This window comes from Carya illinoinensis, chromosome 8, assembly GCF_018687715.1.
Source record: "Carya illinoinensis cultivar Pawnee chromosome 8, C.illinoinensisPawnee_v1, whole genome shotgun sequence".
NCBI lineage: Eukaryota > Viridiplantae > Streptophyta > Magnoliopsida > Fagales > Juglandaceae > Carya > Carya illinoinensis.
In genome coordinates this window covers 2,002,976-2,017,833 of record NC_056759.1, presented here as the reverse complement: position 1 = coordinate 2,017,833, position 14,858 = coordinate 2,002,976, and the positions used below count along the sequence as shown (strand labels likewise).

The following is a 14,858-nucleotide window of genomic DNA, read 5'->3' as shown; positions in this document are numbered from 1 at the left end:
TAATAATGATATATACAAATTTCAAATATATAAATATTTTTTTATTATAATTAATGCAGTTTAATTTTAATTTTAAAATGAGGGGTTTAGAGTCATTTGGGCCTTTTATTACACGGAAAACAATTTCGGCTCGGCCAGGCCCAAATGTGGATTGCAGGGCCGAGTTCCTTCCCATACTGGAGCCCTCCCAGCCTAATGCTCGCACGCCACCAATATTACCCGCCATTAGTTTCCCTGCAATTCTGCAAGCTTCCATTCCGTTTCTCACATTATCCACAGCATTCTCTCTCTCTCTCTCTCTCTCTGGGGTCTCGTCTATGGTTGATGGGTAAGTCCTCCGCCATTTACTACCACCAACAATGCATCAGATCCCCGCCTGCTTGTCCTCTCACGTACGGACGACAATACCTACTCTCTCTTCCACTCTGTGTTCCTCTGTTCCCGCTAGGCGTCGTTTACATGGGAAAGTCTCTCCCCACAAACCCAATCTCAAGCCCCTCACTTCCCGCATCGTCTATCTCACTCGCCGAAGACAGCTTCACCAGGTCTTTCTGTTTTCATCTTTATATCTTCCCCACCCCCTACATTCAAAACGAAATTCTGAAATCCCGTTGTATTTATTTCTTTCCGAGTTTTGCAGATATTTGAGGAGATTAAGGCTGCAAAAAGACGGTATGGGAAGCTGAACACGATCGTGATGAACGCTGTCCTGGAGGCCTGTGTTCATTGCGGTGACGTTGATTCGGCTCTTCAGATTTTCGATGAAATGTCAAAGTCAGACAATTGTGGAGTTGACACTGTTACATACGCTACACTTTTGAAGGTACTTTAGTTTTCTGGGCTAAGAATTTATGTAAGCAGACATTGTAAGTATCTCTTTTTAAGCGCGGTTTGTGCTCCCCTCCCCCTCTCAAAAATCTAATGGTGAAGGGCTTGGGCTTGGCTCGAAGAACCGACGAAGCATTTCAATTACTTGAGTCCGTGGAGCAAGATTCTGCTGTGGGTTGTCCAAAGCTATCAGCACCAATTATCTACGGGCTGCTAAATGCCTTGATTGAAGCTGGTCAGTGTATTCCAAATTATTTACCAAATTCATAGTTAGCTTTTGATTACTTGTGTTTCCAATCAAGCTGCAAACTCCTGCTCCATGATGACATCATGCTCACTGATATACCTCACTTGGATTACTGTAGTGCAGGAGATCTACGCCGTGCTAATGGTCTTCTTGCACGATATGGTTTTTTGCTCCGTGAAGGCGGCAGCCCTTCAGTCTCAGTATACAACTTGTTAATGAAGGTTCTGCGCTTACCTGTCTGTAAGACATTAATTGATACGTTCATGTTTTCGAGATGCAAATTATCTAATTTTAAAGTGCCATTATGTTGCTCAAACCATTTTCTCTCTGAAACTTTCAGGGATATATAAACACAGGCCTTCCACAGGCTGCGATAACCGTGTATAAAGAAATACTGCGTTTAGGATTAAGGCCCGATAAGCTCACCTATAATACGCTAATCTTTGCTTGTGTCAAGAGTGAAAAGTTGGATGCAGCAAAGCATGTGTTCAAGGAAATGAAGGTCGCAAGCATGTATCTAGAAGGCCAGTTTAGAGCCTGCAAATTGTTCTTTAACAGCTGAAGAGAATTGCCTAGATTACTAAAATTACACTTTTTCCTGGTCAGGACAAAGCACAGAAATATGGCCATGGCCTTTTCCCTGATGTTGTCACTTATACAATATTACTCAAGGTCAGTTGTTCCCTCGCACAGTGTTAACAATTATCCAAAAAAAAAAAAAGTACTAATAATGTACAGTATCTAAACATTATCATGTTATAGCTTGTGCAAGGATGGATGCAAAGAATCTGTATCTTCGCCCTGTATATTTATCTTGTTAATTCAAGTTCTGAACAAACCTTTCATCCTTCTTTCTTTGGTAGGGTTTTGCGCATTGCAAGGATCTGCTCTCAGTTCAGAAGATTGTGTTGGAAATGAAATCATGTCATGATTTGTATATAGATCGAACAGCATACACAGCAATAGTTGATGCATTTCTAAATTGTGGTGCGACTAAGGGTATGCTGCATTTGAATTTTCCTTCAGAATTCCATAATAAGACTAGGCTGCACAACGAAACTAGATTTGGATTGTATATGGTAGCGATCCTAGTTGGGATCTTTGCAGTTGTTCATCATGCTAACATGACTTAAAATTCAGAAAAGTGGCGCAGATGTAATTTATACAGTAGCAACAACATTTTCATCTAAATCTTGTTGATGAAAATTTATTATTCTCCTTGTTTCCACTTAATACATTGCAAGGAAGATACCAGATTCTATTTTAACGTATTGAAAACTAAAAATATGTAGTGTTGTTCTACAAATCAAGTGTTCACTTACTGTCTGTGATGTTTAGATGCTCTCTGTACATTTGGAGAAATACTAAAGCATGCTGGTGGGAACCCAGACTTGCGACCAAAGCCCCATCTCTATCTTTCCTTGATGCGTACTTTTGCTGGTAGAGGAGATTATGATATGGTCAAAACTCTGCATAAGCGCATGTGGCCAGATACTGCTGGAACCATCTCCCTAACGATTCTAGAAGAAGCTGATAATCTTCTCATGGAGGCAGCTTTAAATGATGGTCAGGTATTAGATCTGCCAGAAACAATTACTTAGGTTTTTCTTGATGGTGTTTGATGCAAAGTAGTTATTGCCTATTGAACTTAGATTTGCATTAGTGAGGTTGTAGCCTGGGAGCTCGTTATGTGAATGATAGACAAAAGGGTATTTGCTATGCATGTTGCCTCAACCAACTAGCATAAGTTTCACCTACTGTCTCTGAATTGCATTGTTCTTATTAATTGTTACAACAGAGGTGGTGTTCAATATGAACTCAGGATTGATGACAAAGGGAAGAATAAAACAAAAGAAAAATTATGGATTAGGAAATGTGGAAACTAAGAGCTTTTGCAAAAACACTTCCATGCCCTTATTTTTTTGGAATCGGCATTTGTAACTCTTGCTTCCTTTACTGTTAATTGTAATCTTGGCTATTGGCATGTGTAAGTATAAAATTTGAACTTTTTCATTTTTGTATCTGCCTTTTAATGGGTTTTTTCTTCCCCAGGTTGAGGTGGCTATTGAAAATCTTAAAAATATTGTCAAGAGATGGAAGGGAGTTTCATGGACAAGTCGGGGAGGCTTGGTATGTTAACTCTTTTACTTTTCATGATTGAATATTAGGCCAAAAAATAGGGTAAGCTTAAGACTGCATAGCTCAATCGTTTGGCATGACCTCTCGAATTCACTTTCAATTGCCTTCTTGGATATGTTTTCTAGTTTGCACCTCATTATTCTTTGACCTGTTGTTGTGGTAGTTGATAAGCTAGGCACTTTTCTGGATTTTTATTTATTTATTTAATTTAAAATCTTTTGTTTTGCTCCTGAAATGTTACTAATGCTGTTTTTGGGGTTACGTTTTTAGCCATCCTGACTGTACCTCTGTAATGCAGGTTGCCCTGCGGATAGAAGCCTTGTTTGGATTTACAAAATCGATGTTTAGTCCTCACCTACTGCCTCAGGTTTATAACTTGTCTCTCTGGTTCACAATTTTGTGAAAGGTGTAGAGGTCCTAATAACTTTTAATGACTACGGTTGCTATTTTAGATGTAATAAATGTAGAGTTGCTTTTACCACTCTTACCACTTTTGGCATTGAGACCTTATTAATTGAGCAATCTGAATATTGGGTGCAAATCCTAGTTTCCCCATGTTTCACAATTTTTAAGCTAGTGCTTGACTAGCTTCATGGTATGCCTTAGTTTTTCATTTCTAGAAAAATTCTATTTGCAAGCCGGCGTAGAAGATACACCCTCCACATAGTTGACTTGGCATGACTTGATTTGTGTTTTAAAATCATCTATTGTAAACGAAATCTTGCGTGTAAGTGTTGTGAAGGGTGTGTCCTACATATCGGCTTATACATAGAATAACTCTTCCTTCCTACTCCGCAAAATTTTCTTTCATGTTGTGTAACTTCACTGCATCCCTTTAGGTATCACCAGATGAACCAGTTGACAGTATCATGATTCCTTTTGAATCAGCTCAGCCACTACTAGGCACCGTCTCCTTAAAAAAAGTGGTCATGCGGTTCTTCAGAGATCCGGTTGTTCCTATTATCGATGACTGGGGCAGCTGTATCGGAATATTGCACCGTGAAGATTGCAATGAGGTTTGCTTGTATTTCTCAGGCTAGCTAGCCATTCTTAAGCTGCTTTTATATCTGACCTGCAGTTGAGAACCTATCTCACTCGTAATTAATTAACTAAACCTGTAAATGAAATAATGAAGATGTGATCTCTAGTTAACTAAGAGTGTTTCCATCTCCTATATGAGTATGAGAAATAATGCATAGTGAAATAGAAACCTAATGTAAATGTGTTGTTCTCGTCCAGTTGGATGCCCCACTCGCAACAATGATGAGAAGTCCAGCTCCCAGCGTAACAAGCTCGACGTCCATCGGTCAAGTGGTTGATCTGATTTTGGAAAAGAGGTTCAAAATGGTGGTGGTGGTAAAATATAGTGACTTATACAGCACAAGTTTGAGGGCTCTTGGAGTTTTTACAGTGGAACATTTGTTTAGGCTCGTCACTTCTGTATCAGAATTGCCTGGGCAACAACTTTCAGTCTGTAGATATTAATGTAAATTCCATTTTGTTTTAATCAATTACGTCGATTGTAGAGAGTTCTTTTTCCTTTTATATTTATTTATTTATTTATACGGTAGATAAAAATAAACTGAGTTATATATATATATATTTATATATATATATCAGAAAAACCAGAAATTTACGAGTGTATTCACCAAAGAAATTATAGTCCCAAGAGGTCTTGTTCACGAAAACAAACAGAACCGGGAAATGATCAATAAAAAATTCAAGCGAAAATAAAGTGAATTATGAGGGATGCCTGTGAGAGATGTAAAAGTAATTATATATAAATCTTTTTAAAAAGTACAAAAAAATATTATAAATAAATTATATAAAAATAAATTTTAGAAATTGATATAATAGATTAGATTGTAAAATTATTTTTATTATCAATTAGATTTAATAAATTTTATAAAATTATATCAATTTATAAATTTTTTTTATATATTTATAAAGTTTTAAACAAATATATAGAAGGAGAGAGAATGCATGTCACAATGCAAGTGTAAAATAGATAGAAATCTGGGTTAAACCGTCTGCAATAGCATTAGGCAAAGATGAAAAGTTTGAGATAAATGCTACAGTTATTCTTAGAAGCTCTCCAAGTCTTGCGAGGTCCTGTACAAAGACCAATTAATATTTTATGATTTTTCAACTACTCGTTCCTTTCTCTTTCTCTCGGTTTCTCGTTTATTCCCCAAAATCAGACTTGGTTTCTTTTTCCTTCTTCTTTACCCGTCCCTCTTCTTCAGCCCACAACCCCTAACTTCTCCACCGGTCGCCTTCTCCAGCAGACCCGTCGTCTCCGACCTCTCGAAAGTAAGCCTCTCTTCCTCGCTCTTCTCTTCCTCTTCTCTGTTGAAGATGTTCTGTCCGTCATGTTGCATCCCTCTTCTGTTTTTGGGTATGGTTTATAATGGCAGCAATCACGTACTGCTATTGCTAGCATTCGCTAGTGTGATGTTCCTTCTCTGTTACCTTGGGACATTGCTAGTGCAAGTCTGAAAGTAACAATGATATTTCGGGAAAACTTGGTTAGTGTATTGCCTTAGTTTCTCTGTAATTGTATGGACTCCACAAACATTACTATTGTTTGTCTATTATTTTTTCTTCATGGTGTTCTGGATAGTCTACTATTGTTTTGGCATATTATTTGTCTATTGGGAAACTGGACAGGTTTTTTTTTTTGTAAACCTGATAACTGATTCAATATTTGTTTTGGCATATTGTTTGTCTCAGTTGTAGCTAGTGTGCTAACTTAAGTGATTTTCCAAATGAACACCGTAGCTCTTTCTTTAGATCAGGATCTGCCCGATTCAACATTTGAAACTTTTGGTAATTTCCTTTCTTGTTTTTACTTTTAACTTCATTTTTTTTAGTAGTATTGAAAGGTATAGAGGAATTGAAGGCTAGGAATGCATTAGTATCTTACTTAAAATACATACTAGAAGAAGGGAATTAATACATTTAGTATTAACCACTAACTACAATACTAAGTTTTGGGGTGATATTATAAGCCTGAAGAACATTCATTCCAAACTATTGACAGATCTTATGCACCCAAACAAAGAAGGATGTACATGATGTAGTTGTGAGGCAACATTGGAAATCCATTTTTATGCAAATTTATATATCTACCAAAGATATATACATGATGTAGTTGCATATCAAACTTCCAATGTTTTCTTTCTTCCTTAAATAACAAACTTCTGGTGTTCTTAATACCTCTCAAATGCACAGATTCACACCCTCAAGATCTTATGATATTACCTTCAAGAAAACGCCACAGAATCCCCTTGGAAGTTCAAGTAATTATTAAAGTATGATCCCTGAAAATTTTGCTATCATGTGATGGAACTGTGGGAAAGATTAGTACTTCTTTTGATTTAGCTCCACAGACTAAAATAATTATCTGATACAATACATATAATAGATTAGGACTTCCTTTGATTTAGCTAATTGACTGGATTTTCCAATAAGCACATTTTAGACCACCTCATAATATGACCAGATTTTCCAATACACGTGCTCACATTGACAGTTTAAAAAAATGCTTCCTGCATACCTAGGAGCCCACATTGAGAATTCATAGATCCAATTTGGTAATACAGCCTTCGGAGCCACTATCAAGTGAGGCCCAGTCACACCCTTGTACTCCATGAGATATGCTATCAGTGAAATAGTTTGTATTGTCTTCCCCAATCCCATCTCATCAGCTAAAATTCCATTTAAGTTGTTATTAAACAAGGAGAGCATCCACTGAAGCCCCTCTACCTGGTATGGCCTTAATTCTCCTCCTTAAAGCATGGATGGTTGTTCAGTTACCTGTAGAACTAAACTCACATAGATTCTCAGATCCCCTCGTGATTTTTCAAGTACTATAATTAGGTTTCTATCATTATCAACCAAAAATAAAGAGCTGAATGGAGTTTGCAGTCATGATTTCTTCAAAATCTATTCAACTCTTCAACATCAAGCATTCTCAATTAAATTGATGCACTGGTCAAGCAGTTCAACACATATGCAAATGTATTTATCTACAGCTTTCAGATTTTCAACCAAAAGCAACCTCTCTCTCTCTCTCTCACACACACACATTTATTTCTGTCACCTTGTATTATCTTTATTTTACTCTTTTTATTCTTTATTTCCTTATTTATGTGTGTAAGGGCTGACTTTAATAATGATGTTTTCAAGTGATATTCAAAACTCTCTGTTTATATTTATTGACTAATTAAGTCAATTATAAAAATAGTATTTTTATAATAGTTTGTAGTTAAATAGTTAAATAATAATTTATTTAATAAATTTATTAATTAATATATGAAGTGTATTTGTAAAATATAAAAAAATATTATTAAAATATTTAATATTTTATTATTATTTAAACTTTAAGATAGTTAGTTCAATGTGGACTAATCTATCTAAAAGTCCATTTTAGAGCTAAAAAGTAAAATTCTAATTAAATTTTAGACTTCGCAATGTCGAATGCTCTAAGGTTGGATAACTGCTGGCATGGCACACTTGAGGCACTAACTTAACTAACCGTATCGTTTGTTATTGGAAAGACAAGCCCAAACCCCAGCCAAACCTTTAGCCTCCTTCGAAAACTAAACCAAGAAAGCACCGTGATGTGCAGCAAATCGAGCTCCGTTTTTGTACAAATTCAGTAAAGCATCCGCATTGTTTCATCAAAATTTCGCACGAGCTTCTTCTCCGAAGGCATCCCGCGTGTTTTCTCTCCCCCTTTCTCTCTTTCTCTCGTTTTCAAGCTCTGCACCGCTTCTTCCTCCCTATGATTCTTCACGCAGAATCAGAGTGAGGCTTTTCGCTAGGTTGGTCTCCTCTCAGGTTCGCGGGACCTCAACTCAGATTTCAGGTTCGTCTCATGCCAAAGATTTCAGGCTTTTAGGCACCTTGAATTTGTTTTTAACGAGTATTTTCATTATATATCTAGCATTCGATTGTTTTTAACGAGTATTTCGCTAGGTTGTTTTTTTCTTCTTTTCAATTTTACTCGCGTGTGTCGTGCAGAACTGGATACTTTTTAATAGATATCTAGCATTCGATTGTAACCCTTGTAGTCTCACGGCACTTACATTTGATCCGTTTGGTTGCCAAGAATATGGCCAAGAATATGGAAGAAGTGAAAAGAAATGAAATGTGATTTAGAGCCTTGTTTTTTAAAAATTGTCTTTGACAGGATTAAATTGCCACTATAACTAGTGCATATAGTGGTATGAGGCTCAGTTTAAGTGAAGATTTTACTCTGTTGAGTTCCCAACATCAACACGTCTGAAGTTAATTTCTTTTTTCGTTTCACATTATCTCGGTATTCTTATATTAATGAATAGCATAATATAAACTACCCTCAGATCCAAGCATTCTGCCTGTTTGATTTCTGTTCTCAGAGAATGGACTCTCTCCCTGATGCCATTCTTCAGCATATCTTGTCGCAGATAAACACTTAGATATTCTTGCCCCGCTGTAAATGTCCCCGTTTGGGATCTTATGGGCTGAATGTTCATCAATAAGATATTCTGCTGTAGCTACTTCAATAACATTTGTGTTTATGTTTGTACATAATCTAAATGTTGGAAAGGTTATTTATTAGCTCATTATATTTCTACATTGAGTCTAAGATTATGGAGATATGCAGCAGACTACTAGTTTGGGTTTCAAAATGGTCATTTTTACCTGCAATATTTAATCTGAATGTTGGCTATATTAAGAAATATATATTGATGGTCTGGTTAATTTTCTCTCAAGGTATTGATGCCTTTTGGCTATTAATCTGGTAACAATATTGGCTATTAACAATAATTTAAGTATCAAATTAAATTATTAATGTACATACGGTTAGTGTAATTGCAAAATATGAAAAAAAAATTAAAAACATTTTTATTAAAAAAATAATATTATATTATTATTTTGATGAATCCAATGGCTAATCCAATGTGGGATTATAGATAAGAAGGTTTGGATTTATGGAAAATTTGTACTTTTTATCAAATTTTAAAGATGGCTTTGATGAAGCCAATACCAATACTCTAATAGGCTCTTCTTGTATCCATTTTCTCTGTCAAACCTTTCTTTCCCACCCAACGAGCTCAGACAAGAAGATAAAGTGAAAGAAAAGAGAGATGGCGTTCAGAGGGAAGGAGATGATGAAGAAAGTGCTTAAGAATGTGGGAGGGGAGAAGAACTTGGCACCGGGTCTGAAGGAGTCGTTGAAGAAGTGCATACCAGACAGCAAGGTGGTGATGGGCCGAGCCAAGCGTGGCCTTTACGCTGGCCGCCACATCCAGTTCGGCAATCGCGTCAGTGAAGATGGCGGCAACAAGTCTGTACCCTTCTCTTCTCTCTCTATTGTTTCTTCAAATGAACCCCTTTTTGTTTCAATTCTATTGATTGTATATTATTTTCGGCAGGATTAGAGAGGTTTTGGTATTTGATCTGTTTCCGTGAGTGGGTCTTTATTTTTGTGAATGTTCTTGCGCTATCATTCGTTTCTAGAATTCCTTTATTTGAATTTCAAATATTGAATTTTGTGGTAATGCATATAGAGATGTGTTGGTTCTGAATTTTGTGATGCGGGTAATGGGATTCATCTGTGGAATTTTGACTAAGCTTTCTCTTTTTGGATTCCGCCTTTTTTAATGCTTTGCTTGTGTGATGCTCATGTACTTGTTGACTCGATTTAATGGCTTGTTTTTGGGAAGAATTGTTAATTAAAAAGAATGCAGCTCTGAGGGTTTTATTTTAGCTGGGAATTGCGTGCTGTGCTTGTTGGTTGTTAACAATGATGAGTACGTTTTCTTTTTCCAAGTTTGTTTTTCATGCTGGTTTGAATTCAGAGATGAGATAAAATGGTTTTAGATGAAAGATGAAAGTTGAATAAAATATTGTTAGAATATTATTTTTTAATATTATTATTGATTTGAGATTTGAAAAAGTTGTATTGTTTATTATATTTTGTGTGGGAATTTGGAAAAGTTGTAATGATGAGATGAGATGATATGCTTACCGAACCCCAAGGGGTTGGCCCAAGTGGTGAAGGCCTTGGTCTTGGGGTATCATTCCCTTCAAGGTCCAAGGTTCAACACCTCATGGGTGCAAACAATCCTTTGGGGCCACACCCCCTGGTGAAAAGCCAGCGATTTAACCAGTTCCGTGTAGGGAAACTTCCGAGGGTGCGGTGCACGGGACCGGGGTTTATTCTGCAGGGGTGGGTCCAAAGGGCCTTGCCTTGGAGAGGTTCCCCGACATCAAAAAAAAAAAAAAAATGCTTACCGAATCCAAACTTTAGCCTTTTCTTTATATAACCAGATCTACATCAAATGATTCCTGATATGTAGCTACAAGTTTGAGCATGTTCTAATTCCCTACTGTAAACTGCATGCAATTCTCAATGGTAGTAGCAAGTTGATTGATGGAGGTATTAGCTACTGCGTCCATGAGCTACATGTTCACTGTTTTTATTGCTGGCTCCATTATTTTGCAACATACATGGAGTCTCATGCTTGTTCTGTCTTGGAATTTTTAATTTCTGTTGTTGTTTATCAATTTAGAAGAACCATATATTCAGAACTTCTGAAACTGTGTTGATAGGTCAAGGAGAACTTGGAAGCCGAATGTCCAGGAGAAGCGGCTCTTCAGTTACATTTTAGACCGCCATATTCGAGTTAAAGTCACCACACACGCCCTCCGCTGCATAGACAAGGCAGGTGGGATTGACGAGTACCTGCTGAAAACTCCTTACCACAAGATGGACACAGAAATTGGCCTTTACTGGAAAGCTAAGATTGAGAAGCTGTACGAAGAGCTTGGGAAAATGGAAGTTGTCTTCTTCTCACCCGAGGATGAAGAAAAGTTCGAACAGGGTTTTAAAGATCTGAAACTATCCGAGAGGGCAGCTCGTAGGGAAGCAAGAAGACAGATGTACGGTTTGTCGGACAAACACAGGGAGATTGAGGGAGGACAAGTGGAAGGCCAACTGACTGATGGGGATGCTGCAAGAACTGGGGATAGAAGCTCGCACCACGATTTTCCTGAGCAGTTGGTTGCAAACACTTAAGTTTGGGCTTCAGCATCTTCGAATGTTGTTCCCACATTTGTTGGTTAATGTCTCTTTCAAAATTTGTTTCTCCATAATGTTTTTTTGGAAGTAAAGCAAGCAGTATGAGGACTGAGAGGCCAAAGGCCCAAAACCATATATCATTTTCAGATGGAAATTAACAAAGATGGATATGTGTTTTGAAGTTATTTTGCACGCTGCTTTCAGCTGATCAGTGCTCGAGTTTTTCATGCAATCCTGATGATGGTTCGTTCAGTAGCGAACAGAATAAAAATAGTGACAGAAAAGTATTGCTTGATTGACTTCTCATGAATATTTAACCATTCTGTTGTATGGCTTTCATACATTTTGATTCTTTTCATAGCATTCTATTTATAATCGTCTCATGTTTGGGATGCTTTTAACATTATAATGGGCACCGAACAAACAAGAGAAAAAAATAATAATAATGAAAAATAAAGAAGAAGAAGAAGAAGAAAACTGTTTCCTTTTTCTATTTAAAGAGTTTTGGGGACTTATGTATTATGGACCTTGGAATCCTGTTGATGGATGGTATGCATTCTGTGCACAATGTAAAGTGCTAAATTTCTAATGACGCCAGCTGATTTAGGTGGTGGAAGAAGTGGGACGAAATTCTTGTCAATGAAAGCACGTATGTGAAGCATTCTGTGCTATCTTTTTCCGTCCAACATTAACTACGTACGATGAGCTTTTCCTGCGAATATTGACGAGTCTAGACTCTGTTTTCAAGTCTGCTTGGGAATATTGGCTGATTTTAGTTTTGGTACTTCAGGTAGGAATTATATGTCGTTTACGTTGGTTAAGGTTTTTAATGCTCGAGGCGATAACATATGGTTTTTGCCGTTTTGTGCCATGAAACTCAACTATTTATTTTTTCCCCAGGCAGTTGGAACACCTAATAACATGCATAGCCAGCATTGAGTTCTGAAATTAATCTTAAATGTGGAGAGTTGTTTGGCCACTTAAAATTTTCATCTCAAACTCAAAATTCTCATCTCATCATTACAACTTTCTCAAATTTCAATACAAAATATAATAAATAATTCAACTTTTTCTTAACTTTTTCAAATTCCAAAATAATAATAATATTAAAATATTATATTTTAATATTTTATCTTAAAATTCAAAATTTTCATCTGAAAATTCTTAGTGGCCAAGCAGAACCGAGCGGAGTTGAGTCCCTCGAAAAAAATAATTTTTCAGCGACGACATGCCATTTGTAACTATCACAATACTGTATGTGCTCGGCAAATGACTTGCGAAAACAATCGAGTTCTTAAACTTAACACTCTCAGAGCATCCCCATCCAGTTTCCCAAATATCAAATTTCCTATAATTTGAAGAAATATTTAGGGATTTCATCCTAAACCACCTCCCATCCCATTCCCTATTTTGGGGTTTAGGGATGGGGTTGCTACAGGGGACCTACTGTTTGTCCCCAAACTATTTTTATATTGATAAAAATATTTGTAGTTAAGTTTATAAAAGGAGGTGAGAGAAAAATGTAATAAAGAAATAATAAAGAAATGTTATTTTAATAAAATAGAGAAAATATAGGAAATGGGATGTAAGAGGCTTTTAAAAGATGAGTAAAATTTAAGAAAAAATTTGAAGAAATATACTTTTTAATTAAATTATAGAAAATTTTATAGGGAATAGGATGGGAATGATCTCACTCTAATCACTTCTAACGCGCTTTTCTAACCTTCTAGCGAAACATCATAGCTTGTTCAACAAGTAATCAACTTGTTTATCTATAAAAAGGTCTAAAACCCACATATTTGTGCACAAGAAAGTTTCACTTCAACAAACAAATCTAATGGGTAGAGAGAGCTGGCTAGGGCTGGGCGGTCGCCTAAAGAAGGCAGTGAAGAAATTAACATTTGTACTCAGCTTCAAACTGAGGCGATGGCATTGGGCTTCCATTGTTGGTTGCGCTTTTACCAGGCGCCGGTTGAGCTTTAATGACCGAGTGGGCTTACATGGCTGCATCGAAGATGATCAAGGCGAGAAGTCCGATGGAAATCGTTCCTTTAGAGGGGTTCAACGAGCGAAAAGCTTTGCTTATTCCGACGATGATGTTGATAGGAGAGCGGATATTTTCATTGCTAATTTTCGTCGTCAGCTTCGTCTTGAAAGACAGATTTCTTTGGAGTTAAGGTACTGTAATGGGCGTAGTTTTAAAGGCGACGAAGATAATCAGTCGTTTTGAGCTTGGTTTCTCAATTTTGGTTGAAATTAAGGTACTGTAATGGGCGTAGTTTCAAAGGCGACGAAGATAATCAGTCGTTTTGAGCTTGGTTTCTCAATTTTGGTTGAAATTAAGGTACTGTAATGGGCGTAGTTTCAAAGGCGACGAAGATAATCAGTCGTTTTGAGCTTGGTTTCTCAATTTTGGTTGAAATTAAGGTGTACCGCGTACCGCTAGATGGGGTTGATAAACTGCTAGATATGAAGAATTGAGAACTATTTCAGCTGACGTTATGATCATGAACAACTGTTTATTTATTTTCTTTTTCAGAGGGATTTTGATTTATTTTTCTTGATGTATATATGGGTTATTGCTTGTAATTAATTAGGTTTTATAAATAATGTTGCTGATGCAGCAAAACTTGAATTGTACTATCCTGTATATTATTATGAATCAAGCATATGTTTTTTGCAATGCGAATATACTATATATGAGAATCATGGCAGATTAAGATGTTTAGCTGCTCACTTGTACCGGTTATAGCTTTTTTATTTTTAAATTGAAGATCCTCGTAAGAAAGTGAAACTTGGAGGCCAAGAAACATTAGTGAGCAAGCTAGCTGCTACCAGTTGAGAAAGATGAACATGAATGTCATGAAGTACCAACTCTACCCACGATTTCCGTGATACGAGACCCAACTTCTTGAAAGGAGAAAAGGGCCAGGTATTTTCTTTGAAGGGTGGGTCACCGTTGGGACTCTCGCTAATGCATTCTGTGTCCTTTTTTTTTTTGAAAAATTCTATGTGCAGTCATTTTTGTGGACTCTTTTGTGCACTCCAGGGATATGATTGGTTGTGTATTAAAAAAAAATTAATCCAGCCAATCATATCAGTGGAGTGCACAGGAAGTACGAAAAAATGACTGTATGTAGCATTAATCTTTTTAAACCATAGCTTTTTACTTCTTTGATCGTCTTCCATTAATTAGTTTCATCACCAGACGTTTCAACTACATCGACAATATTCTCGGGAACTAATTTTGTGTGAGAAGACGAATTACCTTCCATCTTATAAGTAACAGGATTCGTCATCTTCTTTACATACGAAATCTGTGGTTTTCCTGCAGCCTTGTACGTTTTCGAAGTAGTACTAGTAGACTACTCCTCCCCACAACGGGTTCCAGAGAAGCGGTGCGGCTTCTATGAGCAAAAGATGTACGTAGAGCGAACTGTTATCGTTCTCTCTGGATGACCTGGGCCCTGGGGAGAGAAGAGCCGGTGCAGTTCTAGGTTGTCTGGAATTATACGACATTAATAGCTTGTCAAGAGATTTTCTTCTCTATTTTGAGCGGCCTTCTGCTGG

The 14,858-nt window shown here is 36.9% G+C and overlaps 3 protein-coding genes across 4 annotated transcripts; all 3 read left to right on the top strand.

Annotated features, from left to right (window-relative positions):
• Positions 1-179: 179 nt before the first annotated feature.
• Positions 180-4,743, top strand: LOC122274773 (pentatricopeptide repeat-containing protein At5g10690). Its single transcript, XM_043083803.1, has 12 exons — positions 180-545; positions 641-823; positions 931-1,063; positions 1,199-1,296; positions 1,416-1,577; positions 1,682-1,747; positions 1,939-2,074; positions 2,414-2,646; positions 3,128-3,205; positions 3,513-3,581; positions 4,054-4,230; positions 4,454-4,743. The coding sequence occupies exons 1-12, from the start codon at positions 360-362 to the stop codon at positions 4,697-4,699; spliced, it is 1,767 nt and encodes a 588-aa protein (XP_042939737.1). The 5' UTR covers positions 180-359; the 3' UTR covers positions 4,700-4,743.
• A 527-nt stretch (positions 4,744-5,270) lies between these two features.
• Positions 5,271-11,473, top strand: LOC122318875 (54S ribosomal protein L24, mitochondrial-like). Of its 2 annotated transcripts, none has more exons than XM_043136590.1 (3): positions 5,271-5,527; positions 9,266-9,551; positions 10,820-11,473. In XM_043136590.1, exons 2-3 carry the CDS (start codon positions 9,352-9,354, stop codon positions 11,283-11,285), a joined length of 666 nt encoding a protein of 221 aa, XP_042992524.1. In that variant the 5' UTR covers positions 5,271-5,527; positions 9,266-9,351; the 3' UTR covers positions 11,286-11,473. The 2 variants fall into 2 exon arrangements, with proteins under 2 accessions (XP_042992524.1, XP_042992523.1); XM_043136589.1 differs by having other exon boundaries at positions 5,276-5,527; positions 9,323-9,551.
• Positions 11,474-13,125: 1,652 nt separating this feature from the next.
• Positions 13,126-13,518, top strand: LOC122318674. Its single transcript, XM_043136235.1, has one exon. The coding sequence runs from the start codon at positions 13,126-13,128 to the stop codon at positions 13,516-13,518; it is 393 nt and encodes a 130-aa protein (XP_042992169.1).
• The last annotated feature ends 1,340 nt before the right edge of the window (positions 13,519-14,858 follow it).

What these genes read in the sequence shown, in the direction of transcription:
- LOC122274773 (XM_043083803.1), top strand. Translation starts at nt 360, where the DNA reads ATGCATCAGATCCCCGCCTGCTTGTCCTCTCACGTACGGACGACAATA. An exon ending in ATGTGTTCAAGGAAATGAAG is followed by an intron (nt 1,578 to 1,681) that starts GTCGCAAGCATG and finishes TTTCCTGGTCAG; the next exon opens with GACAAAGCACAGAAATATGG. An exon ending in ACCGTGAAGATTGCAATGAG is followed by an intron (nt 4,231 to 4,453) that starts GTTTGCTTGTAT and finishes GTTCTCGTCCAG; the next exon opens with TTGGATGCCCCACTCGCAAC.
- LOC122318875 (XM_043136590.1), top strand. Translation starts at nt 9,352, where the DNA reads ATGGCGTTCAGAGGGAAGGAGATGATGAAGAAAGTGCTTAAGAATGTG. An exon ending in AGTGAAGATGGCGGCAACAA is followed by an intron (nt 9,552 to 10,819) that starts GTCTGTACCCTT and finishes CTGTGTTGATAG; the next exon opens with GTCAAGGAGAACTTGGAAGC.
- LOC122318674 (XM_043136235.1), top strand. Translation starts at nt 13,126, where the DNA reads ATGGGTAGAGAGAGCTGGCTAGGGCTGGGCGGTCGCCTAAAGAAGGCA.